The sequence below is a fragment of the Canis aureus genome, chromosome 26 (assembly GCF_053574225.1).
Source record: "Canis aureus isolate CA01 chromosome 26, VMU_Caureus_v.1.0, whole genome shotgun sequence".
In the NCBI taxonomy this organism is placed as follows: domain Eukaryota; kingdom Metazoa; phylum Chordata; class Mammalia; order Carnivora; family Canidae; genus Canis; species Canis aureus.
The window spans coordinates 11,922,403-11,947,836 of NC_135636.1; the positions used below are offsets into that span (position 1 = coordinate 11,922,403).

The 25,434-nt window shown below is 42.0% G+C and overlaps 1 protein-coding gene across 18 annotated transcripts in view; it reads left to right on the top strand.

The window, feature by feature from the left end:
• KIF16B (kinesin family member 16B) overlaps positions 1-25,434 on the top strand; it is a 314,538-nt gene that overhangs the window by 220,178 nt on the left and 68,926 nt on the right. For 15 of the 18 annotated variants that reach the window (XR_013364778.1, XR_013364780.1, XR_013364779.1 and 12 more), the window contains one exon: positions 3,863-3,985. The exons of 2 other annotated variants lie outside the window; for them this stretch is intronic. Coding sequence is in view for 5 of the 16 variants with exons in the window: in XM_077872137.1 (XP_077728263.1) it covers positions 3,863-3,985 (123 nt within the window). In the remaining 11 variants the exon portion in view is untranslated. Of the gene's footprint in view, positions 1-3,862; positions 3,986-18,415; positions 18,662-25,434 lie in introns of all 18 variants that reach the window. One more of the 18 variants, XR_013364789.1, reaches the window with a different exon arrangement.

The window sequence follows — 25,434 nt, forward strand, 5'->3', positions numbered from 1 at the left end:
GAGAGGTATCCATCTTCTCAGCACAGGATTTAGTTAAACTTCACTGTCTGATCCTGTGATTGGGGCAGTGGCTCTTTTTCCTTTTTTTTTTTTTTTTTTTTTTAAGATTTTATTTATTTTTTTAGAGAGAGAGTGAGCGAGCAAGCAAGAGCAAGGGAAGAGGCAGAGGGAGAAGCAAGCTCCTGGCTGATCAGGGAATCCGATGCGGGGCTCTATCCCAGGGTCCTGGGATCACGACCTGATTTAGGTGAATGACATAACCTTTAGGTGAGCGGCATAAACATTTTAATAGCCAGTTCCTCCCAGATAAATGGTCCCTATTTCATTCATGTACCCGCTTACCCAAATTATCAAAGGCAGGGGTTTTTTTTCTTTAAAAGATCAATGAGCCTGAGCTTCAAGCAACTTTCTTAGGGATTGATTTCACAATTCTAAAATTCTTAGAGAGAACTTTCCAGTCTTAAAATATCTATGTAGTAACCAGACCATCAGTTTCAGTCTTATCCCACTTTGAATGTTGACTTATAAAAAGAGAAAGCTAAATTGGCTAACTTTAGAATGTAATCCATCTGGAGTGGAAAAACCAAATCTATGTTCAAAATTTGATGGAGTTGAGAAAAACTAAAGGTCTTAGAAATTCCAGAGACTTTGTAGAGGTTGTTTTGTATTCCCAGGACCTGGCCTTGTGCATAGCACATGGTGGGTGCTTAGTAAAAGATATCAATGTTTGATTGTCTGTCTGAAGGGTGCCTATAAGAAAAGGCACTTAGAAAGTTAAAATTAAGTCTCTGTTGCCTAGTTAGTAATATACCTGGATGGTTTTGGCTGTAGCTCTTCTCACTAAAAGTCATGATATTTAGATAGTCATGTGTATATTCAGAGTTTTTCTTACTCAGTGCCCCCATCACAATTTTTTAATTTAAATGTTTATTTTAATTCCAGTTAGTTAACATTCAGCATTGTATTCATTTCACATGTACAATATAGTAATTCAACAGTTCCATACATCACTCATGCTCATCATGACAAGTGCACTCCTTTAATCCCCATCACCTAGTTTATCCATCCCCCCACACACCACCCCTCTGTTAACCCACTAGATTGTTCTCTGTAGTTAGGTATCTGTTTCTTGCTTTGTCTGTCTCTCTCGCATTTTTCCCTTTGTTTATTTATTTCGTTTCTTAAATTCCACACAGGAGTGAAATCATGGTACTTGTCTTTCTCTGACTGGCTTATTTCACTTAGCATAATACTTTCTAGCTCCATCCATGTCATTGCAAAATGCAAGATTTTGTTCTTTTTATAGCTAATATTCCTTGTATACATATGCCACATCTTCTTTATCCATTCATCAGTTGTTGGACACTTGGCCTGCCTCCATAGCTTGGCTGTTGTAAATAATGATGCTATAAACCCCTATCACATTTTTCTAATCCTGCTGGAATTATCAGTTTACTTGTCAGTCTGCCTCTAACCAGAAGTCCCACAGGGCAGGACACTGTTGGGTTCCTGCTGTATAGATGGAATTTGCTAAATACTATGCCCATTTCCATAGACTTGAGACTGAAGTGCAGAGAGGGTGAGTGGGTGACTGTTAGGCTGAAACCTAGTCCTAATGCTGGAATTTGATTCTGGGTCTTCTCTTTCTGCTCTCCAATTCTTTGAAGTAAATACCTGTGGGATCTCAAATGATAGTTCCAGGGATGCCCATAATGGTAGAATTTCAATATCGAATACTTATGCTTGATGCTATTATCCACACCTTTTTAAGGACACATAATACACGTGATAATACACTAAGCCTAGTGAATTTTATTACCTTTCTTCCTTTTCCTCATGCTAGCCTCTTAGGATAGAGAGAGCTCCTCATCAAATGAGCTGTGTTACTGGCCTTTGGGTAGGAAGGATAAGGTTCCTCCTATGGTAGGGTGCATGGGTCTTTATTTCTCAACTAGTATTATCAGTTGCTTATTATTTATTCAGCTCCCTGGAGCAGCATTCCCTTCTGCTCAGGGGGTTTTCCCACAGCTGCCAACTTCAAACTCCAAATGCAGCAAGTGGATTTCCCAAATGATTGTGGCAGATTTGGAGAAGAAATTATGTTCCTACTTAAAAATATAGTTATTAAGCATGGCATAGAAGATTTCAGGGCTTTTGGTTGCAGAGCAAGAACTTCATGGCTAAACCATGGCCTTTGTAGGTCAGAGACATTTTTTAGCAGTAAATATGCTCTTTGAAAACAAATAAAACACAATTATTTCTCTTCCTTTTCACCCTTCAAATAGATAAATATATTCCATGTTTTAGGAAATGTCCACCTTTACAGCAATTTGGAAATATACTGTCAGTGAATTGAAAGGTCTTTGGCAGTGCACATATTGAGAAACTCTTTTTTAAAGAATTGCCACTGTGGTTTTTGACATCAGGGACAGCGAAAGAGGTGGACAGTTGTGATAAAATTAATGGTTCTTATTTTGGGTGACCAGCCACACAGAAAAATTAGATGGCTCTAAAAGGCTTTGGTAACTTCATATCATGCCAAAATATTTACAGTGTCAGCTAGATGAAAGTAGTAATCTGAGACAAATTACACATCTCTGTGTCATCCAGAAATCCAAGCTTTTGCTGATACACAGCTAGGTTGGATCTCCCACATTATAACAAGTTTTAAGGATCCAGGACCACATATTGCCCGGTGTTTTCTTTTGAGTCACATAAGGGAGTTTTACTGTGTAATCATGGAGTTTCCATCATTTTTAAATTCTCTATATGTTCATGAGCTGACTTTATCTCAGATGGATGAAGTTATTTAAAAAATTTCATGATGGCAGTAGAACAAGTCAGTGGAGGTGGGCCAGCAGGCATCATGGTGCACAGGTTAGCCTGAGTTCAAATCCTAGCTCTGCCACCTACCTCTTTTATATTATCTTGACTCTCAGCCTGGGGCCCCTCATCTGATAGAGTTCAGTAATGGTTAAGACCACATAGGGAGATCATAAGGATTAAATGAAATGATGCGTATAAGCTGTTTAGCAGTTCTTGGTGTATATAGTAAGTAGTCAATAAATGCTAAGTATAATTATGATAAATATTTTATTACTGCTATTGCTTTAAAACCATATTTTCTTGTGTTTTCTAAAGCCCCAGGTTAATGCAAATGATAAGGATTGTTCAGAGATTTCCACCTATTTATACTTAAGAGAACTCATTTTGAAGATTTATTTTTTTTCATAATGCTTCTTTCTCAAACCCCTCTGGCTTTCCACCATCCAGACCATATATATTTGTCAGAACCAGGTTGATTACTAATCAAATGAAGCCTAAAGAAAATACTTGGTATTTATTTTAATCGTGGTTTAAAGAGCTTTCTGTAGTACACTGGCTTATAGAAATGCCTATAAGTTAAAAATGAAGTAAATTTGAATAAAATCTCCAGCTTTTGGAGCTTTATGTACAGCAATCTGATAGTCTGTGAAGAAAAAAGAAGTTTGTCAGATGATCAAGACTTTTCAGAAAGGAATCTGGTTTACACAGATTTTTTTTTAAAGTCAGGATATGTAATCTGTCTCTTTTTTTCACTTGTTCTTTATAAATTGGAAGGAACTTCAAAGCCAAACAACATTTTGAAGTGCTTTTGCCCTAATTTCTTGGAATGGTATACCTAAAAAAATGGTCTTTTGTGATGAGAGAGACTTAGCATTTCTCTTTCAAAGGAAGCCATCATTTTTCCAAACAAACTTTACTAGTTTGATGCTCTCTTCTCTGCTTGAAACACATTTTCTCCCGCCTGCCCAAGCATGGTATTTGCTGAGGAGTGATCTTGGTTTCTCTTTGTTCTCCCTATCTGATGTGCCTTTGATAGCGGATGGTTTCTCGCTCTTTGGGAGCAAATCCAGACGACCTGAAGGACCCAATTAAAATTAGTATTCCACGCTATGTGCTGTGCGGGCAAGGGAAGGACGAGCACTTCGAGTTTGAGGTCAAGGTAAGTGCCGCTTCTTTACTCTGCCAGAGGAATGGGAGGCTTTAGGTTCCCAGGACTTTCTTTTTTTATAAAAGGACATGAAGCTACATGTGAACATCTTATTTTGGATCATATTGGTCATGCTCTCCTTTAAACCAGTATGTGCAAGACTAGACTGTAGCATGTAGGGAGAAGTTATCAGAGAAGATGGTGGCTGGGGAGTTAGGCAGACATGGAAGAGTGTTCTTGTCACTTACCAGTCCTACGGGTAGGGTGACCAACCCTTCCAGGTTATCCAGGATTTTTTGCTTTCAGCATTGGAAGTCCCACACCCTGGGAAACCATTCGGTGCCAGGCAAACTAGGACAGCTACCATGGACAGTTAGCCTATCCCTGGGCTTAAGCTCGATTATCTTATCTATAGAAATGAGAACAATAATGTTTATGTTATAAGGATATCAGTGCACATAAGGTGTTAAGTCTGGCATCTGGTGTATAATAGTAAGTTATAGCTATTGCTTTTATTACTACTGCTGTTTTTATTGTTGTTTCTATTGTTATTTAGGAAGCTTTCCTAATCCATTTTAGGCATTATTTGATTTATATGACTTTTCAGGAAGAGATGTGCCTACTTCCTTACATCATACTTTCCGAAATAATGACTTCATCTTATTCCTAATTTAGTTCCATTGACTCATAACATTTCATTAAATATTTCTGGATGCTTTCCCTCTTCAAGAAATTAATGATGAATCACACTTCTTCATTTTCAAGCATAGGCAAGATTATTGATGTAATGACATCCACTAGGGTTACCAGTCTAAGGCTGCGAAAGGGTGTTCTTGGAGGTGAACATCAAACTGGGAATCTGGATGCTGAGGTCTTTAGGCTCTGATTCTGCTGCACTTTGTTGAGTGACTCTGAGTCTTTATCTTCTCTGAGCCTCAGTTTTCTCATTGGTGGAATTGGGAAATTGGATCACACCAGTGGTTTCCAAATTTCTTCTCAGCAGAGACATTTCTTGGGCAGTTATTTAGAGGAAGGGCACTGCAGAAAGCAGATCATTGTGGGGCTACTGGTGAGGAGGGAGGGCAGAGGGAGCCTGAAACCAGCCCTCCCCATCCTCCACCCTAGACCATACCCTTTGGCCCTTGAAGGCATGCATGTTTTCTTCAGTCTTCCAGGAGAAACAAGGCAAATGAGTTTTATAATTAAGCTTTCAGATTCTTATTTCTATATACCATTTTCCTTTTTATTTTTTAAACCTAGGCATTAATTTATATATTTGAGGTTTCTATTGAGAGTACATGATGTCTGGGTGGTAGTAGTCTTTTGAACTTTACAGGCCAGATTTTGTGGTTTCATGTTAAAATTTTATGCCATCATGTCCATGAGCTGGTACTTCTCACTGTTCCTGGCTTAATGCCTAATTCCCACTCAATTTCTTTTCTCAGTCATTTGAAGTGTGTGTGTGTGTGTGTGTGTGTGTGTGTGTAGAGCTCCCTTCGTAATTCGTATTTCTGAAAGTATATGTATTGACCCCATATTTTTTGACCCCATATTTTTAATTAGAGGGTGAAGACTGGCTTTTACCAGCTCAGAATTTGAATTCACCTAAAGAGAGAACTCACAGCACTGGAAGACATGCAGTGATTTTTGTTGATGCATATATATATATATTTTTTTTAATTTTTTAAAGATTTGAGAAAGAGATTGTGCATAGGGATGGGCAGAGGGAGAAAAAGAGAATCTCAATCAGACTCCCCGCTGAGTGTGGAACCCATCACAGGGCGGGATCTCACAACCCTAAGATCATGACCTGAACTGAAAACAGGAGTTGGCCATTTAACAGACTGAGCCATGCTGGTACCCCAAGATGTATTTTATTTTAATAGATAAATATGTTAATAAAATATAACTATTAAGTCAATTTCCTCAATTTCAAGTATCCTCAACAATTAAGAGGATACTTAATTGTTATAGTATGATCTTACATGTGGAACCTTAAAAACAAACCAGGCTCAGAGATACAGACAATAGATTGGTAGTTGCCAGAGCCAGGGTAAGGGTAGGTGAAATGGATGCAGGTGGTCAAAAGTTTTAAAGTAAGTGTGGGGATCTCATGTACAGCATCATGATTATAGTTAATAATGCTGTATTCCATATTTGAAAGTTGCTAAGAGAATAAATTTTAATTCTCATCATAAGAAAAAAATATAACCATTCATATGTGGTAACAGATGTTCACAAGACTTATGTGATTGTTTTGCAATATATACAAATACCAAATCATTACACTATATATCTGAAACTCATATGATGTTGTATGTCAATTATACTTCAGTAATTCAAAAAAAGAAAAGAATTAAACAAAAACTGAGTTGATTTATTAATTTTTTTTAAATTTTTTTATTTATTTATGATAGTCACAGAGAGAGAGAGAGAGAGAGGCAGAGACACAGGCAGAGGGAGAAGCAGGCTCCATGCACCGGGAGCCCGATGTGGGATTTGATCCCGGGTCTCCAGGATCGTGCCCTGGGCCAAAGACAGGCGCCAAACCACTGCGCCACCCAGGAATCCCAACTGAGTTGATTTAAATAAAAATTGCAAGCAAATAGTAGTCCAGGCCATATCAGATCTGGCCAAGACTGTGCAGATGCTACTGTGAAGGCAAGTTAGAGAACCCAGATACAGAAAACCATGTGGGACATTTCAGAATCTCTGCTTTCACCTCAGAATATATAAAATCCAAATCCAAAGAGTTCAGCTTTCTTTGAACATATCAAAACGAAGTTCTGAAAGTATATCATTGTTTTGCTTCTTTTTTGTACTTATCCCAGGTGCTGTAATCAGCACCAGAAATGACCTGTTTGCATTTGCCTGGAGAATCCCTAATTCTCTGTGTAGGGAGGGACACCAAATGCATTCGCAGGTAGGTGTGCTGAGGATCTTATATTTTCCTGGGGATACTCGGTCACAGAAGTCTCAGGGCCTCAGTACTAGAAACCAACATGACCTGAATATACATACTGTCCTTCTTTTGAACAAAACAAAAATGGCCACACTGCAGTAAAGGCATAGCTCTAGGGGTGGTGCTGAGTGTGCCAATGTCCTGTCCAGGCTTGGCCAGGTAATCTCTACAAGAAATTAACTGTAAAGTAAGGACAAATTGACCAAACCCGCCTGGCTGGATTGGTATGAGCATTATATAAACTTTGGTGTGTGAAGTGCTTAGAACTCTGCCACTTCCTAAGTGCTGGATAAGTATTTGTTTTTAAAAAACAGGTAAATTTTAGGGGATCCCTGGGTGACTCAGCGGTTTGGCACCTGCCTTTGGCCCAGGGCGCCATCCTGGAAACCCGGGATCGAATCCCATGTCAGGCTCCCTGCATGGAGCCTGCTTCTCCCTCCTCCTGTGTCTCTGCCTCTTTCTCTCTCTCCCTCTCTCTCTCTGTCTCTCTCTCTCTCATAAATAAATAAATAAATCTTAAAAAAAATAAAAGGTAAAATTTTTTTAAAGATTTTATTTGAGTGGGCAGAGAGGAGAGAGACAAGGAGACTCCGTGTTCAGCGAGGAGTTGGGTGCAGGGCTTGATCCCATAACGCTAAGATCATGACCTGAGCCAAAATCAGGAGTCAGATGCTCAACCGACTACCAGCCAGACGCTCCATAGAAGATAAGTTTTTAAAAGGCATAGGGAATGAGTGAGATTTTACCCTTGTAATCCTCTTAATGACTTTTGATGTACAGTTGTGTCTTTGCGAATTTTAGATTTTTTTTTTATTTCGATTGCTCATTCTCCCTCAACATTCTTGAATTTTAACATTAAGTATGGGACCACCCGGGTGGCCCAGTTGATTAAGTGACCGACTCTCAATTTTAGCTCAGGGCATGATCTCAGGGTCATGAGATTGAGCCCCAGGTAAGGCTCCATGTTTAGCTTGGAATCTACTTGGGACTCTCCCTTTCCCTCTGCCCCTCACCCTCCCTGCATACATGCACTCTCTCTCTCAAATGAATAAATAAATCTTTAAAAAAATTAAGCATTCATCAACTGACTATTGGATGCAATGGCAATGTTTTCTAGAACAAACAGTCATGCTTATGATAATAGTTTGGCTATTAAAGTCTTGTCTTGGTGAAGCAGTGGATTTAAGGTAGCTAAGATTAAAAGTATCACTTTTTTTAAAAGTCTGTTTAGTTTTACACTTTCTTTGAAGGAGATCTGATGTGTATAAATATTTTATACTATTACACTTTATACTTCAGAAAAATCTTTGTGGTTTTAAACAAAAATCAATTTCTTTTTTCTACTCTTCTTCCATGATGGTCTTAAAGGTCTTCTTAGGGTCCTGAACACATAGCAATGTTCTGTGACTAGCAGGGGAGGGTGTTAACACCTGGGATTAGATCCCTGTTGACTGTGAACTTGGTGGTGGTTGCTGCCAGTTCATTTAAGGTGCCAAGCTGACCCACGAGGGCCCCCTGGATGCAAGTCTACATGAGCTGAGTTTGCAGGCCCATGTAGAGTGAGTGAGACTGGGAAGAAGCACTCACTGGTGTGGCTGCCCAGAATTCTCTCCACTTGTCCCCCTCCATTCCCATTCCGTGTTTCCTTCCCTTTTCTGCCTGTCTTTCCTGAGAGAGAATTTATTAGTTATTTAAGTCATGCCTTCTCCCTGTAATCTCTAATCAGGTAGCTCTGGTTGGGTTGTTCATTGATGAGTAAATAGTCATGAGCCCGGTTAAGGTACTATTTGAGTTCAGGTACAGGGAGTGGAATTTGGGGGGAGGAAGAGAGACAACAGTGGTTCTTCAGCACTCATCTTCTGATCCCTGCTCAGTCCCAAGGAGGTTTACATCACTGGACTTTAAAATTAGAAAAAATAATGTTTTTCATTAACTAAAATGTGATATTTAATTCAAAAGGACTTTTTTTCAGTATCTTTATTCAGGGATTAAAAACAACTTCTTTTATGAAGTAACTTTGAAACTAGATATGTAAGATTTTGTTTTTTAGTGACAGTTTTCAGTCAACTTTGTTAAGGCATAATTTACATACAGTGAAATGCACACATTTTAAGTGTACTTTGATGAGTCTTGACATGTATGTAACCCATGTAACCAGCACCCCTATCAAGACTTAGAACTTTTCTATCTTTCCAGAAAGTTTCTGGTGCCCCTTTACAGACAGTGTGCCTGCCCGCCCCCACACAAGCTCTGAGCTGCTTTCTCTAATATAGATTAGTTGCATCTGTTCTAGCATGCCGTGTAAATAGGACCAGGCAGCATTTACTCCTTTGTGTCTGGCTGCTTCCATGTAGCATGCTGTTCTGAAGATTCATCCATGTAGTTGAATGTAACAGTAATTTACTTCTTTTTATTGCTAAATAGCATCCCATTGTATGGATATATTATAATTTTGGGATAGTATTTGTCTTAATGTCCTTATAGGGCAATACAGAAAGTTGTCATCTCCATGATGCACTCCCTCCATCCCCACTCCCCTCTTACTTCACTGATTCACTGATCCTTGAAGGATATTTGCCTGGGAACCCTGGGTGGTGAGGGCATCAGTCCCCATGGTCCTTGCAATGATATCATCCAGCAGGTTGCAGTAGCACATCCTTCTGGGACTGTGTCCACATTCTCTATAAGAGGTGTATGTTCTGTGTCAACTGATGTCAAGCTGGCAGAGGGCAGCCCGGGTGGTTCAGCGGTTTAGCGCCGCCTTCAGCCCAGGGCCTGATCTTGGAGACCCAGGATTGAGTTCCACGTCGGGCTCCCTGCATGGAGCCTGCTTCTCCCTCTGCCTGTGTCTCTGCCTCTCTCTCTCTCTCTCTCTCTCTTTCTCTCTCTCGTCTCTCATAAATAAATAAAATCTTAAAAAAAAAAAAGCTGGCAGAGAAGCTGAGGGGTTGCCAGTCTGACTACTCTCTGAGAAGAGCATATTCTATGCTAAGTATGATTCAATGTCACTGGCTAGTGGGCAGAATGTACCTGTATGATCCATGCTTGCACCAGACCGCAGCCATCAGAGGTTATACCACTAACTGGACTACAACAGTCATCTTAACTCTAGTGCTTCAAATGCTTGTCTGTGATTAACACAAGAAATCAATTACAACTGTGTTATAGTTGCCATTTTCAGTTAGGATCAGAGTGGAAAGAATTTAATTTTTAAATTACATTTCAGCAGGATACAAAACACTAGCCTGGGAGATCTGTGGTTAACAGAGGCTGGCATATTCTCATGTTCCAGAAATAAGCTGATGTTTCCAGCATTGTCTTAAATTCTCTGCCCTTTAACTTCCGTATTAATGTGATAGTATAAAGAAATAAGCCAACACTGGTATATTTTTAAAAATATTTTGTTTCCTGAGAGTTTTTATTCCTTTTCTTCTTTTAAAGATTTTATGTATTCATTTGAGAGAGGGAGCATGAGGTAGGGGTAGCAGAGGCAGAGGGAGAAAGAAGCAGGCTCCCCCCTCTCCTCCTTCCCCAGCAGGGAGCCCAACAATGTGGGGCTCTATCCCAGGACCCCGAAATCATGACCTGAGCCCAAGGCAGACCCTTAACTGAGTAAGCCACCCAGGCACCACTGTTTCCTGAGAATTTTTATTCCTGTGAAAACTGTAGGTGATCTTCACAGGAGATTGTCTTCCTGTCCCTTCCTAGAGTGGTGACTTCTGCAGTAGAGCCCCTTCCTCCCACCCATTCTCTATCCTGTCACCTGGTTGTCTCCTCCCTTCACAGCAGATGTCACAGCCCACAGTCAGGTAGTTTTCTTTCAGTCACTGTCATGTTTATAGCTGGCCTTCTCCGGAGATGTACACTCCTGGGCCCTCATCACTGAGTTCCCAAGCCTTCCCACAGGCCCTGACTGGTAATGGTCACAGGGAGAGGTCACTCAACAATATCAGCCACACAAGTCTGCCATCAGGTGTCCTCACTGGTCAGAGCCCGGGTAGAGCTTCAGGATTTTGTGACTGTGTGCCATTTGTAAACAGCCCCCCACAGGCTCCCCACGCTCTGACTGCTGTTGGATTCAGCCATTGATCAGCCTCACCCACTGGTTTCCTCATGAGGTGGCTGCCTTTCTAGTGGTCCAGTGCAAGGACAGGCAAATCCAGGTCCTGGACTGAGTGCAAGAAGGCCGCTGCCTCCCGCCTGCCTCCCCCTGCCAGCACCCACAGAAGAGTTGTTTTGTCTTGTTCTGCACAGATAGGTAGCCCTCTGACCACTCTCCACCCCCTGGACATTATTCTAGGCTACTGGGCATTCCAGCCCCCTGCTCATGCTTAGGAAGCACCTGTTGTAGAGTCTTCTCTAAGGAGCCTCTGGTACCCTAGTCATACCCACTCACTCCCCACTCCCCAGGCTGGGTGGCAGGAGGTCAGCCCCTTTGTGCTGAATCACTTTGGTCCACTTGCAGACTACATGCTTTACTTCGAACACACGTCGTCCGAAACACAATGATTCCTCATTTCTAGCCCTCAGATTTTGGTTGAAGGGACCACAGGAACAGTCACCTCTTCTTGCCCCCCATCCCCACCCCCATGTGCCTCATTGTGCCCTGACTCCTGGTCAGCGGCCTGAGGAGGAGAGGAGAGGCAGAGGAAACCAGGGAGGACTGATAGCGGGGCGGTGTAGGCTTGAGGAAGCCGTCCAGCATAGCTTGTAGGCCACCTGCGCCGAACTCCTGAGCACTCTGCTCACTGGTCCAATTTCTTCTCTGTCACGTGAGCTTAGGTAGTGAGCCCCCCCCTTCTGGTTAGGTACATGAGCCCCCCTCCTTCCGGTTTCTGTTAGCGCTGTGCTGGCTTTTTTTTTTTTTTTTTTTTTTATTGGTGTTCAATTTGCCAACATATAGCATATCACCCATGCTCATCCTGCCAAGTGCCCCCCTCAGTGCCCGTCACCCAGTCACCCCCACCCCCTGCCCACCTCCCTTTCTACCACCCCTAGTTCGTTTCCCAGAGTTAGGAGTCTCTCATGTTCTGTCTCCCTTTCTGATATTTCCCACACATTTCTTCTCCCTTCCCTTATATTCCCTTTCACTATTATTTATATTCCCCAAATGAATGAGACCATATAGTGTTTGTCCTTCTCCAATTGACTTATTTCACTCAGCATAATACCCTCCAGTTCCATCCACGTCGAAGCAAATGGTGGGTATCTGTCGTTTCTAATGGCTGAGGAATATTCCATTGTATACATAGACCACAGCTTCTTTATCCATTCATCTTTCGATGGACACCGAGGCTCCTTCCACAGTGTGGCTATTGTGGACATTGCTGCTAGAAACATCGGGGTGCAGGTGTCCCAGCATTTCACTGCATCTGTATCTTTGGGGTAAATCCCCATCAGTGCAATTGCTGGGTCATAGGGCAGGTCTATTTTTAACTCTCTGAGGACCCTCCACACAGTTTTCCAGAGTGGCTGCACCAGTTCACATTCCCACCAACAGTGCAAGAGGGTTCCCCTTTCTCCGCATCCTCTCCAACATTTGTGGTTTCCTGCCTTGTTAATTTTCCCCATTCTCACTGGTGTAAAGTGGTATCTCATTGTGGTTTTGATTTGTATTTCCCTGATGGCAAGTGATGCGGAGCGTTTTCTCATGTGCGTGTTGGCCATGTCTATGTCTTCCTCTGTGAGATTTCTGTTCATGTCTTTTGCCCATTTCATGACTGGATTGTTTGTTTCTTTGCTGTTGAGTTTAATAAGTTCTTCATAGATCTTGGATACTAGCCCTTTATCTGATTTGTCATTTGCAAATACCTTCTCCCATTCTGTAGGTTGTCTTTGAGTTTTGTTGACTGTATCCTTTGCTGTGCAAAAGCTTCTTATCTTGATGAAGTCCCAATAGTTCATTTTTGCTTTTGTTTCTCTTGCCTTCATAGATGTATCTTGCAAGAAGTTACTGTGGCCGAGTTCAAAAAGGGTGTTGCCTGTGTTCCCCTCTAGGATTTTGATGGAATCTTGTCTCACATTTAGGTCTTTCATCCATTTTGAGTTTATCTTTGTGTATGGTGCAAGAGAGTGGTCTAGTTTCATTCTTCTGCATGCGGCTGTCCAATTTTCCCAGCACCATTTATTGAAGAGACTGTCTTTTTTCCAGTGGATAGTCTTTCCTCCTTTGTCAAATATTAGTTGACCATAAAGTTCAGGGTCCACTTCTGGATTCTCTATTCTGTTCCATTGATCTATGTGTCTGTTTTTGTGCCAGTACCACACTGTCTTGATGACCACAGCTCTGTAGTACAACCTGAAATCTGGCTTTGAGGAGACCCTTAGCACAGGAGTTCAGGTGGGCCAGGCCACCGCAAGCAGGGAGCTCTGAAGGTGAGACTAGGTAGTTGGTGTCTTTTATAGCTGAGAGGCCATGTGACGGGAACCTCTGCGCTGGGGCCAGACACAGTTGTGCCACAATGTTGAGGCAGTGGAAGCAAACCAGCAGTGGCAGTGGAGGTTATGTTTTATTTTGCCTGAATAGATTTTAAAAACGTTCAAGGAGCAGTCAGCACTTTGAACGTGGGAGATCTGACACGGAAATCCAGATTTCCCAAGTTCCTATAAAACATCAGAAAATGTGGGCACCCTGGGCCGGTGTCCCAAAGGGCAGTCCTGATTGGGGCTGAACAGTGGCTTCTCTTGGGATGGGCCCGTGCCCTCTGCTGTGCCCCCGACCTCATTGGTCCCGGTGACAGAGGTCACCTGAGGGGACGGTGCATCGAGTCCGAATGCACAACAAGGCTCACGGACCGAATGAAGTGTTTGATCACACGGTCTATAAGTCCGTTTAGGGACTACAAGGGGCATGTGGGAAGGGTGTGCTGTCTGACCCCATCTCCCGGAGTTCGCTTGCCCAGCTGCTCTCTGCCCCCGCACTGCCTGCCAGGCCTGGGGTTCTGAGCGAGGGGCCTCAGCAGACATGGTACTCGGAGGCAGCGCACTTGCCCGGTGACACTGTGCCTGGCTGGTGGCCTGCTGAACAGCCCTGGTCTTCACCAGCGCTCCTCAGGTAGAGCACATGGCACCCAGCATGGGGTGGGGTCGTTGTCACCAGTGGTCCACGGAGGGCTGAATTAGCTGTTGGCCTTGAGCACGTAGAGTCATGACCTATCACTTTACATCTCCAGGTGACATTCTTATCTGTTCCATCATATTTATCTATTCTTTCTCTGGTGTGCCCTACAGGTTACAGGCCCTTATTTAGCATATCTTTTGAATACTTTTGTGTCTCCCAGGCTGCTCGAGTACTCACTGTTTTGGCACATTCTCTGAGGTTTACCTGTATCCGGTAAACTGCTCGATTACTTGCTGGCAATGCTCAGTCCTTCTGATGAGCTTCATCTGTCTTCTGTAGCAGAATTGAAAGTACTCATATAGCACGGAGACTCCCGCTCTGCTCCCTGTTGTCCTCCACGAGCCTCTTGGAGTTTCATTCCTAAGACCTATAGGCCAGTTGAGTTTGCAACCTCTGTTCAAAGGAGGACACTATTGTCTATCAAGCACCTTCTTCAGCCCAGTCACTTTGCCAGACATTTCCACAAATGTGGGGACTATTCCAAAATGGGAGTATTATTTGAATGTAATGAATTAGGAAATTATGAGTGACTTGCCCAAGGCCACACAGCTAGTAGGGTACCAAATGCCCATGTCAGATCTGAGAAGTCTGAGCCATACTAGTGCCCTTGCTTATTCATTTTAGTATGCCTTCTACATTTCACTACTTTCTGCATTTTTTAGAAGTTAAGGCCATGTTTTAGGGTTGGTTGAGACATGGTGGCCCTTATCACATCCTTGCCTGTTTTCAAAATCTACAGTTATTTTTGTGTGTATTTTAATTTTTTATCTTGAGTTCTGGCCAAGTTACAGGCACTTTGTAAATTAGGGCTATTACGAAGGCTTTGACAAACCTGGAGAATTTGATGGGGGTTAGAGATGCCAGGGAGCATGAAAAGGAAATGCTCAGGAAATTTGCAGTCTGAGAGTTGAAGCAAGCACATTTATAGTCAGAGAAATTCCTCTTTATTTGGCAGAACAGAAATAAGAGCCATTCTAGTCTATTAGATAAACTATGCACACATATATCTTTTAGAAATACTCCTAATTTGATAGAATATAAATGTGCAGAAGGATTTGTGTGTTGGCATCTGAATCTCTGTTTATTAGTAACTTGATAGATTATCTCCTTGAGTGTGTATTAGTATAGCTGAGACAAATGGAGTGTTGTATAAGCCGTGGTCCAGCTAGATCCCAATATTCAGTTTGTGTATTATTTTCAAACATAGATAACAAGTGAGAGAAATAACATTGGGACTTGAAGAATCATATCTTATTCTCTTTTTTTAAGCACCCCTCCATCTCTCTGAGAGCTTTTTCTTTCACTGAAAAAATTAAGAAAAAACGTTTTTCCCTTCCCCAATTTTCACACAAAGCAACTAATCGTTTGTATCACTTTCACTTGAGCAGTTGTGTGTGTCTTCACAAAGTGAAAGCTGCATATAGGAGAAACGGCAAAAAAGAAATGAGATTGACTCACAAGCACATCACATTGCAGCCAAGCCTTGAATTTTCATTTCAAATTGGTTTTTTCCTTATAAGAATATATTAGTATTTTGTTTCCCTTAACTTCAGAATTTGAGGGGGTTTGACATCCCTTCCTAGAATAAAATTGGTTTTAAAATAAATCATGAAGTGGTTTGAACTCCCCTTTTTGTAGTTGCTACCCGAGGATACCCCTTGCTTTTCAGTAGTACATAAGAAAAGACCTTTCTTTAGGAATATGACCACAGTGCCAGGAGTTATCATTTACTGGGCACCCAGACACCCTGCTGGTTGTTTCACATGCTTTTCGTTTATCTGTAGGTTAATGTCACGAACCCATTTCACAGATGGAGAAACTGAGACCTGGAAGAATTGTGTAATATAGCCAAAGTCACACAGCTCATTAGTGACTGGGCTAAAATTAGGATCTAAATCTGTCTTAATCCAGAAGCTCTTCATTATTCCATTCTCCAGTGATGCCTCGTAGAAAGTTTGCCTTCTGGGCTTTGCCTCTGAATATTTTGGTAATTTGAAGGAAGATCAGTGAGGCTCTCAATTCTCGTAATTTCCCACAATTTTCAAGTAGGGTAATTTTCCCTAGCTCTCACTGGTTTTACAGAGGTGTTAGGGGAAAGGAAAAGTACTTATTAGTAATGATCTTAGATTTGAAAGGCATCCATCTTATCAGAATCTTAGAGTCTTTTTACATTCTTTCAAATTTACCTTCAAACTGGTAGATAGAGTAAGTACACTGAAATAAATGGTATTATCCCGATTTTGAAGGTGCTGAAATTGAAGCATAAAGAAGTCATAATTTCTAGTTATTGCAGAAGGCTGAGACTTTGGTCAGCTAGAAAGTGCAATTTGATTTTGCATCACTTGGTAGTTATGTAGATATGGTGTTACTCAGCCGCCAGCTGCCAGGCTCCTTTCTTCGTGGTGTGCCATGTTCAGACCAGATTTGGAAGCCAAGGGCTCTGAGGCACTTCGGTACGTGTTGGTGCTACATCTACACAGAAGGATGATGGCTGGGGGGGTTTCCTGGATAAAGGCTGAATAATCTTCTATCTGTGTGGCCCTTTTACTTTCAGAGTCTTTATGCTTCAAACTCCATACACCTCCCATCCGTGTCACCAACAGGCAGGGCAGATCTAGGATTGGATTATGGATTTCTCCCTCCTTGCCTGGTGCACTGGCTTTAAGACCATGGTCCTGCTGGGGCCCAGCTTCTTGACTTAGGTGTCTTGGAGACAGAATTTCCATAGTTGGTAGGCTGATTGGTTCCCAGTGCCACTGCAGTGGAAGGGGATGCCTGTTCACTTCCGGATCTCATTATGCAGTTTTTTGGGCACAATTCACATGGCAGCTATTCCCTTGCCACTTGGGTGGTTGCTGACACAGTGTCTTTTCCTTTGTGTTCACTCGGTTACAGAACTTGGCACTCTTGGATTTCTCTGAAAGAAAGGCATAAAAACCTGCCTGAAGTTTCCCTAGGGAAACCAGCAAAGGGGGGGGGTGCATTATACATCTCAGAGCAAATAACTGAATATACCCTGTTAGCTAATTATGTTCTCTGCAAAGCACTAGCCTTCCCTCTCCTGCTTCCTGGATATCCTTTGGGAGCTCCGGCGGCTGCCCCCCTTGCTATGTGGAAAGTTTCTGCTTCAGCCTACTTCTTAGGCCTCTTCCCCAAGTTTACATGCCCAAAGGACCTACACATTCAGAAACAAAGGCTCTTAAGTTCCTAGGACCCATCCCCTTAAAGGCAACTTTTGTTTCTCCATGTGTTTTTTGGGAGTCTCGCATTTACTCCCTGCACTCTTCTTACTCCAGCCTTTCCTTGTGTTTCTTCTGATCAGCAGGCTCCTCTCTGTAAACGAATTTGATAAATGACATTTCCTCTTTCTTTCTTTTACAATTCTTTACCCTACCCTATTATCTCCTCTAATGCTTACTTTATAAAAACTTTAAACAGCTATAGGTAAGTCAGAAAAGGACTAAAATGTAGGTTGATCCACTGAGCACATTTCAGCGTAGAAAGAGAAAGTACAGCAGAAAAGTGTTTATTGAAAAGAAGACTCTGGGCTCTACTGTCTCCATTATTATTTAACAAATACTCATTTGGTCTTAAACTTTTTTTTTTAATTTTTTTTTTATTTATTTATGATAGAGAGAGAGAGAGAGAGAGAGGCAGAGACATAGGCAGAGGGAGAAACAGGCTCCATGCAGGGTGTGAGACGCCCGATGTGAGACTGAATCCTGGGACTCTAGGATCACACCCTGGGCCAAAGGCAGGCGCTAAACCGCTGAGCCACCCAGGGATCCCTGTAACGTAGTTGTTTTAAAGACCATACTGGAAGTATCGAGATAATGAAGGACAGAGAAGATGAATAAATTGTCCGTGTATTCTATGTTCCATTAAGTGGGAGAGAAACATGCAGAAACAAGAAGAATGCAGAACAAAAGGGGGTCCTGAGGAGCAGGCAGGAAGATAAAATAACATCTTTGTGGATTTCAGTGATAGGGGCCTGAGAGCAGACAGAGACAAGTGATATGTGGGTAAGAGGAAGCAGTGCAGTTGAGACCAACCTTGGGGAGGGACTTTCCTTTTAAGTAGAGGTGAGTGTGGACACTGAAGTGAAGATGAAGAGGTTTGGAGGCAGGAGGAAGAGAATCTAGCAATAGTGTCATTTTGAGATGGGCTGAAAGGTACTCAGGAGGTTGGTCTAGGTGACCCTAACCACCTCGGTAAAACGTAATCATTGTCCATGAGGACTGAAAATCTACAACATTTTGAAATACTCCTTGCAGAGAATGTAACTTGGAAGGTTTTCCAAGTAGGAGTAACCCTGCTGAGTCAAAAATATTATAAATTTTGTACATTCTGCTTTCTTTAGGGGGACAGCACCCAGAAGAGAAAGCTAACACCATAGACTGCCTGATTTGGGGAATTATTCTAATGTGGCCCCACCAGAAGGTGGAGGGAGCTAGGGAAATGAGGTGCTGGCCCTCCAGTGGCCAGAAGACTGACCTGGAGTCCAGCCTGGGCCTGTGAAGGAGTGATCCCAAGGAAAGAGATGAGCTAAGGGACCAGAAGAGGTTCCTGGCAGTCCCAGTGAAGATAGACAGTGGACTCCACAAAGGTAGGGCAAGCATGCCCATTAGAAACCCTTTGAAGGATTTGTCCATCTTAGACACAGACCAGAGCAAGGACTTACAGGATGATAGCAGGCTATAGTTAATGAGATGTCAGCCTTTTTTTTTTTTTTTTTTTTTTACTACTTCTAGTTTAGTTCCATTTGTGACAGTTGTCTGAGGTTTTGTTTTTTTTTTTAATTTTTAAAGATTTTATTTATTTATTCATGAGAGACACAGAGATAGAGAGAGAGGCAGAGACACAGGCAGAGGGAGAAGCAGGCTCCATGCAAGGAGCCCGACGTGGGACTCGATCCCAGGTCTCCGTGATCACATCCTGGGCTGAAGGCAGCGCTAAACCATTGAGCCACCCAGGCTGCCTATTGTCTGAGCTTTTAATTAAGTCTGATGTATTAATATTTGCTACCATATAAATTCCACTGTTTGTAATATATTTCATGTTCCCTCAAGCATATTAGTTCTGTAGAAGACTGTATTTTGCAAAAATCTGACAAATCTTTAGTATGTAGTTTTCGTGTAGACACTTGTAGTGTATATTAGGTTAGCATTTGAGGATTTCCTTCAAACTGTTACTAAAGAGAAGGAATTTTATTTTTATATACTTTAGGTAGCTCCTTGAAATGTTGTTAGAAAATAAATGTTGTTTGGGAGAACTCTACAGGTAACTATTTACATGGAGTATTTTTCTTTGGGTGAAAAATTGTAGATTCTCATTCTTATACAGATAGATATACACAAAGGAATATATACTGGTGACAGATCTTAAAATCGACAATTCTCAAACCAGCAGAATATGTATATAACATAAATTTGTGGAAAGGACTCAATAGAGAATTGTTTATAAGTAAATACACTTCATCTTATGGATGTGTTTATGTTGTTTAAGTTGCCCTTGATCATTTTATGGCTCAGAAAAGATGGATTTGTATCAGCAGAGCCATCCAGTAACAGAGAAGTAATGAATTTGCTCCTCAAAGATATGCAGTAATGATGCCCTACTTTCTCAACACTGAAGAAAATAATCGAATATTTTGACCTGATTTATTTGGCGTAGTGATCTTCTTTTTCTTCTCTCTGCATCAACACCTCATCCCATGCCCAGTTTTAATTTAGGGCAAAATAGTATTTTAATATATATTTCGCCTTTCTGTGTAGTTGTTCCAAACTTCACATGTGCCTTTTCCCACCTCCAGGGGTGATGGCGTCTCCATTATAGAGAAGGGATTTGACTTTGACTCCACGTTTCCTGTGGAGAGAGGACATATGTGGTTGCCTTGCCCCCCATTTACGCAGTGGTCATGGCTGGCCTTGATGCTTCATCATCCTTGTCCTCATCCAGTTCACATGTTGGCAGACAAAGGGAGATTTACATATTTTATACAAAAAATAGGAAGTTTGAGCCACTGTATCCCTGTACTTAACTTGGAGCCAGATAAAGATCTCCAAGGTAAAGAATTTAGAAATCTCTATGTGTGTCACTGTAAACTTGTGTTACAAATATATTGAGAAGGCAGCATAGTCTCAGTGCAGTTATAAAAAAAAAAAAAAAAATCATCGTGATTCAGGTGAACCTCAAAGAAACCGTATACCAACCAGAACAGGGTATATGGACAGGGTGGCAGCAGGCCTTGAGTGCCATGTTGACAGATCTGGGCCAAGCTTGGAACTCTTACCTAATTGGAAAAGAAAAATAATCTTAAGTATATCTTTCAGCAAACTGCCAGCATCTAATGTGGCACCTAACACATAGTAGTAGCTCAATAAATGTTTATTTCTACAGTGAGAGTTCCCCCCCTCTACCCCAGTTACTGCCAAAAGCTCATTCTCTTAGAAGGCTTGAAATTTTTAGGGTAGAAAGACATTTATATAACTAATACCAGTTCTATAGGTTTATTAATACAACTTTCGTTACATAACTTATATCCTGTGGTATGTTCTCTGGTTAAGCCGTGAACTACATGCTAAGGAATCATGGAGGAGGGAATGATTTCTCCAGGGAGAGAAGTATGGGGAAGCTGCCAAGAGAGGAATTGTGGTTTGGATGCCCCCAGAGGCTGACCAGGAGCTCCCTACTTATAGAATGGGGTATACAACTGAGGAGGCCATTCAAAAGACTGCAAAAGACCAATGAATATGCCATATTTCTGGGTTAAGTTGTCTAAAGTTCGAGATTTCTGATCCACTGGGAGCTGAGATTAGAAAGGTGGTGTTGAGTCCCATGAAGGCAGGTGGGGGAAGAGAAGTGTGGGAGGTTAGTAGGACACCGTATTTAATTTTGGAGCAGCAGTACTAGCAGTGATTTACAGCAAGGCTGCTTATACTGAATCCAGACCTAAAGGAATTGAGGGAGCTGGTCATGTGAAAGAGTATTTCAGAAAGAGGAAAAATCTTGTGAAAAGTCCCTGAGGCCATCCTTACTGTGTAGCAGTTTGAAGTGTTCCAGATAAGTGAGGAAACCAGAATGAGCAAGGGAGCGAGTGGTTGGAGATGATGCCAGAGAGGAGGCAAATCATAGCAATCTGTGTGGGTCAGTTGAACTTGATTGTACCCTGAGTGAGATAAGACAGGTTGGAAGGACGTCGTCCTCTTTGAGCAAAGATATGGCCCTATCTAACTTCATTTTTAACAAGATCACTTTAGCTATGGTGTGAGAAAGGAATGAAGGGAGGTGGGGGCGGGGCATGGGGAGACAAAAGCAGAAGCAAGGAGATCAATTAGGAGGCTGTTAAAAATAACCCACACAAGAGAGGATGGTGGCTTAGACCAAGATGTGAACAGTGGTGATGGTGAGAACTGGTCAGTCTCATTATGTTTTGGAATTAGGTAGAAAGGAGTTGCTGTCTGGATATGAGCTATGAGAGAAAAAGGAATATCAAGGATAATGCCAGAGTTTTTGGATTGAACAGGTAGTTGAGTAGCATTGCCATTTACTGAGATGGGGAGGCAGGAAGGGGAAGGAGTTTGGGAGATTAATTTTGATAAGTTAAGCCATGGTAAGTATGATGTGCAATTAGACATTCAAGTAGGCAGCAGAATATATGAGTCTGGGCTCAGGGGTCAGACAGGAGCATCCAGGGAATCATCAGCATATAAATATAAGCTATGAGATGGGATGAGATCATTAAAGGAGTGAGTGCAGGTAGAAAATAAAACATGTTCAAGGACTAAGCCCTGGGACACTGATGTTTAGAGGTCAGGGAGATGAAGAGAAAGCTCAGCAAGGAAAATTAAGGTAAGCAAGTGTAGCAGCATGGAAGCCAAATGAAAAAAGTATTACGAGGAGGAGCTGTCAGGTACATCACATCCTACTGATAGATAAGTAAGATCAAGACCAAGAATTAACCAGTGGATTAGCAATATGGCATTGTTGATGAGATAAAAGTAGTTTGAGTGGAATGCTGAGTAGATTGCGATGGATTCGAGGGATAATGGGAAGAAATTGAGGTATCAAGAATAAACTCTTCCAAGGAGTTTTGTTATTGATGAGAAGGATAGAAATGGAGTGGTAATTAGAAAGGAAAGGGAGGCTAGGGTGGGAGTTTAAGATGAGAGAAATAATAGCTTATTCAGATGATGATGGGTATACCTAGTACAGAATGGGAACGTGTTGGTGCAGAATAGAGAAGAGAACATTATACATTGCAATATCCTTCAGAAGGCCAGAGGGGATGGAATCCAGTGTTTAAGAAGCGGGCTTAACCTTAAGAGCACTGATCCATGTGTCATGCCTGGGAACAAGGAAAAACATGAGATACAGGGAGATGGTGGCAACTGGGGAGACTTTCTTGAAGGTACCTGGGGAAATGTTCTTTTGATTTCTTTCATTTTCTCAGTGAAATGGGAATTAAGGTTATCAGCTGAGGACAGGGAGAGAAGTGATGAAGGCTTGAGGATACAGATAGGGTAAACTATTTACAAAGCTGTTATCTAAGAGAAGAGTGGATAGAACTGGAAAATGGGATATGCCTAGTGGGAGGCATCCAGGCTGACCTGAAAGGGAGAATTGTGACTTTCAGATGAGACCAGTCAGTCCACTTGGTGGTATGTTTTCTTCAGTCACATTCTGCTAGGCACGTGCAGGCCCGAAGTAAACAGACAGTTGGATTTCACTAGGGTTATGGTTTAGCTATTAGTCCAGGGAATTTCAAGAGCAGGAGGAAGAGATCTGAGGTTGAATGCAAGGGAAATGGTTGTCATGATTGCCCATGGTTTCCAAGTTGAGTGAGGAAAGAACCAGGGTGAAGATTGAGGAACAGGTCAGGGTATGGGAGGGATCATTTGTGTCTCAATGAAATTACCAAGATTCATGGCAGGAGTTCCAAAGTGTTGGAGCAGATGACAGGGAGACCTAGAAAGAATCGGGAAGAGTCTAAGGTGAGTTGGAAACTGCAGGCAAAATGAGTGGAGTATAGGATCTGAAGGCCTGAGCTTCACAGAGGGGGATTTTAGAACAGATAGAAGAGCAATGGTTTAAAAGCTAGGTAGGAGGACAACAATGCCTACCTAAATCCCAGCACATGGGAGGAAGGGTTGGGGGAGTAAACAGTCTACCTGAAAGCGCTACCAGGGAAGTGGATCCTCAGGGGAGAGCCAGCCTTCCATTACAGTAAAGATGAAGGGGATGTTCTTGGAAGAGGCTAAGGATCTAGGGGATTTTGCTGATAATTGACTAAGAGTTAAAGAGATGCAGTGGAAGTAACACAGGGAACTCAGGAGAGTCTGAGGGATGAGGGAGTCCTAGGCTTCTTTGGTGACTTTCTGTGGAATTTAGAGTCCCAACACAGCAAGGTCTCATCTGTGAGTATCCAGCGTCTTATTGCTCCCAGGTCATAAATATGGCTCCATTACCTTTTTGGGCTCTCTTGGTACATGGGCAGCAGCATGGCCCTTCCTGTTTTCTCTTTGACAGTTGGTGTGTCTAGTCAAAGTGATGTATTGCTGTGTTCTCACCCTAAGGAAACCCTCACAGCCATGCTTATAGTGGTGGCCCCATCACAGTGCCTTCTGTTGAAGAGAAGAGAGCCAAGAGAACAGAGAGAAAACCCTCCCGCCCCAGCTTAGCAGCAGGGAGCAGTGTTTTCCAAGCTTGAGTGACTTGCATACCAGCTTTCAAATCTTACAGCTGCTGAGCTACTCTACTATTTTTATTTAATGATTTTTTTTTTGAAATATACTTACCTTTTTTCCTTATAGAAATACCATTTTAGAGGGAGCTGGTAAGAAGAAATCTGCCACAATTAAAAAATCCATTGTAAATAATGAATACAGAACCAGAATGCTGGAAATTCATTTAAAAAAGCAAAGTACATCCTTATGTAACCTAAAATCATCTCAGTTGCCACTTTGGGAAATAAGTGAACCTGAGACTGGCTGAGACTCAAGACTTACTCCTCCTGAAGCTACCCACATGAGTATTCTCCCTACTACTGCTGGTTTACATGTGAGAATCAGGCTGAATTATAATGCTTGATAAGGGCATTGCTGTAATGTACAGAGTAAGATTTCCCATACAAAGCCCATGCAAATGCCCTGGGGTGGAAGGAGTATGTGCGTTCAGGGAGTATGGCACAAGTGAAGACACCTAAGGGGAGACAGTCTAGAAGTAAGGCGGCTTGCAGGCAGTGGTTTAAAAATTTAAAATTCGGGTCTTTAAGATTAAAAATGTAGATTTTTTTTTTCTTTGAACAGCATGAAACTACGAGGGGGTCTTAAGGGAGGGTATGTGGAATGATTGGATTTAAGTTTTAAAAAACTACCCCATCAGTTGTGCAGAGAAGGGGTTGGAGGGAGAAAATGTGGATGCAGACAGCTGGAGGAGTCCCTAGTAAAGGCCATCTGAGACCTGATGGCCCAGAGTGACATGGGTGATGACCATAGAGGATGGAAGGATAGAGCTTGAAGAAATGTTTACAAAGTAGAAAGAGCAAGACCCAGGACCTGTTGGACTGTGGTCACGGTGGAGAGGAGACAGTTAGGCGTGGCTTCAGCATCTGTCTGGTGGAGCTTGCTGGGTGCTGTGGTGAAATACACCAGACAAGAACTAGAGTTGAGATGAGAGAGCATGTGGAGTTTTAGACAAGATGATTTTGAAGATCTTGTGGTGTGACCTGTAAAGAATGATGTCTCCAAGGTGGGTACATGGGTTTAGAGCTCAGAAGAAATGTGGGAATTGTAAAGGAAGTTTGAGACTCCTTAGCCTGTGACTGTGAAGGCTGGTGGGGTCTCCCTGCCTCCCTCTCCCATTGTCCCTGTGACCTTGGTATGTGAGCTGATGTGCCTCAGGGCCTTTGTATGTACACCAGTCAGCACATTCAACAGGAACAGTAAGTTCAACTACCAGTTAAAGCCTGGGTTGAGAATTCTTCTCTAAAATACAGAAAATATATTGTATGTTTTTATACTAATAATTGAGATACAGAAATTTTGTTCTCTCATTTTTCTTTGTCCTTTTTCTACTTCCACCTCTTCGTCCTCCTTCTCCTCCTTTTTTTCTCAGCTTTTCTTTCTCTCATTTTTTTCCATCCTGTCCACCATGGTGGCATGTGGTAACCTACACTGACATTTTATATGGGCACAGTGCCATAACAGAAAGGTCACCCTATGGGATTTACTTTCTACAAAACCAAGCGAAGGGTTAAGGGACACTTTATAAACCATTAAGAGGTAACTGTCTCTCATTTTACATGGGCACATATTGCTTATAAACAGATTTGGAAACCAGAGACGCATCCTTAAGTAGAGTACGCTTATTATTTATAAG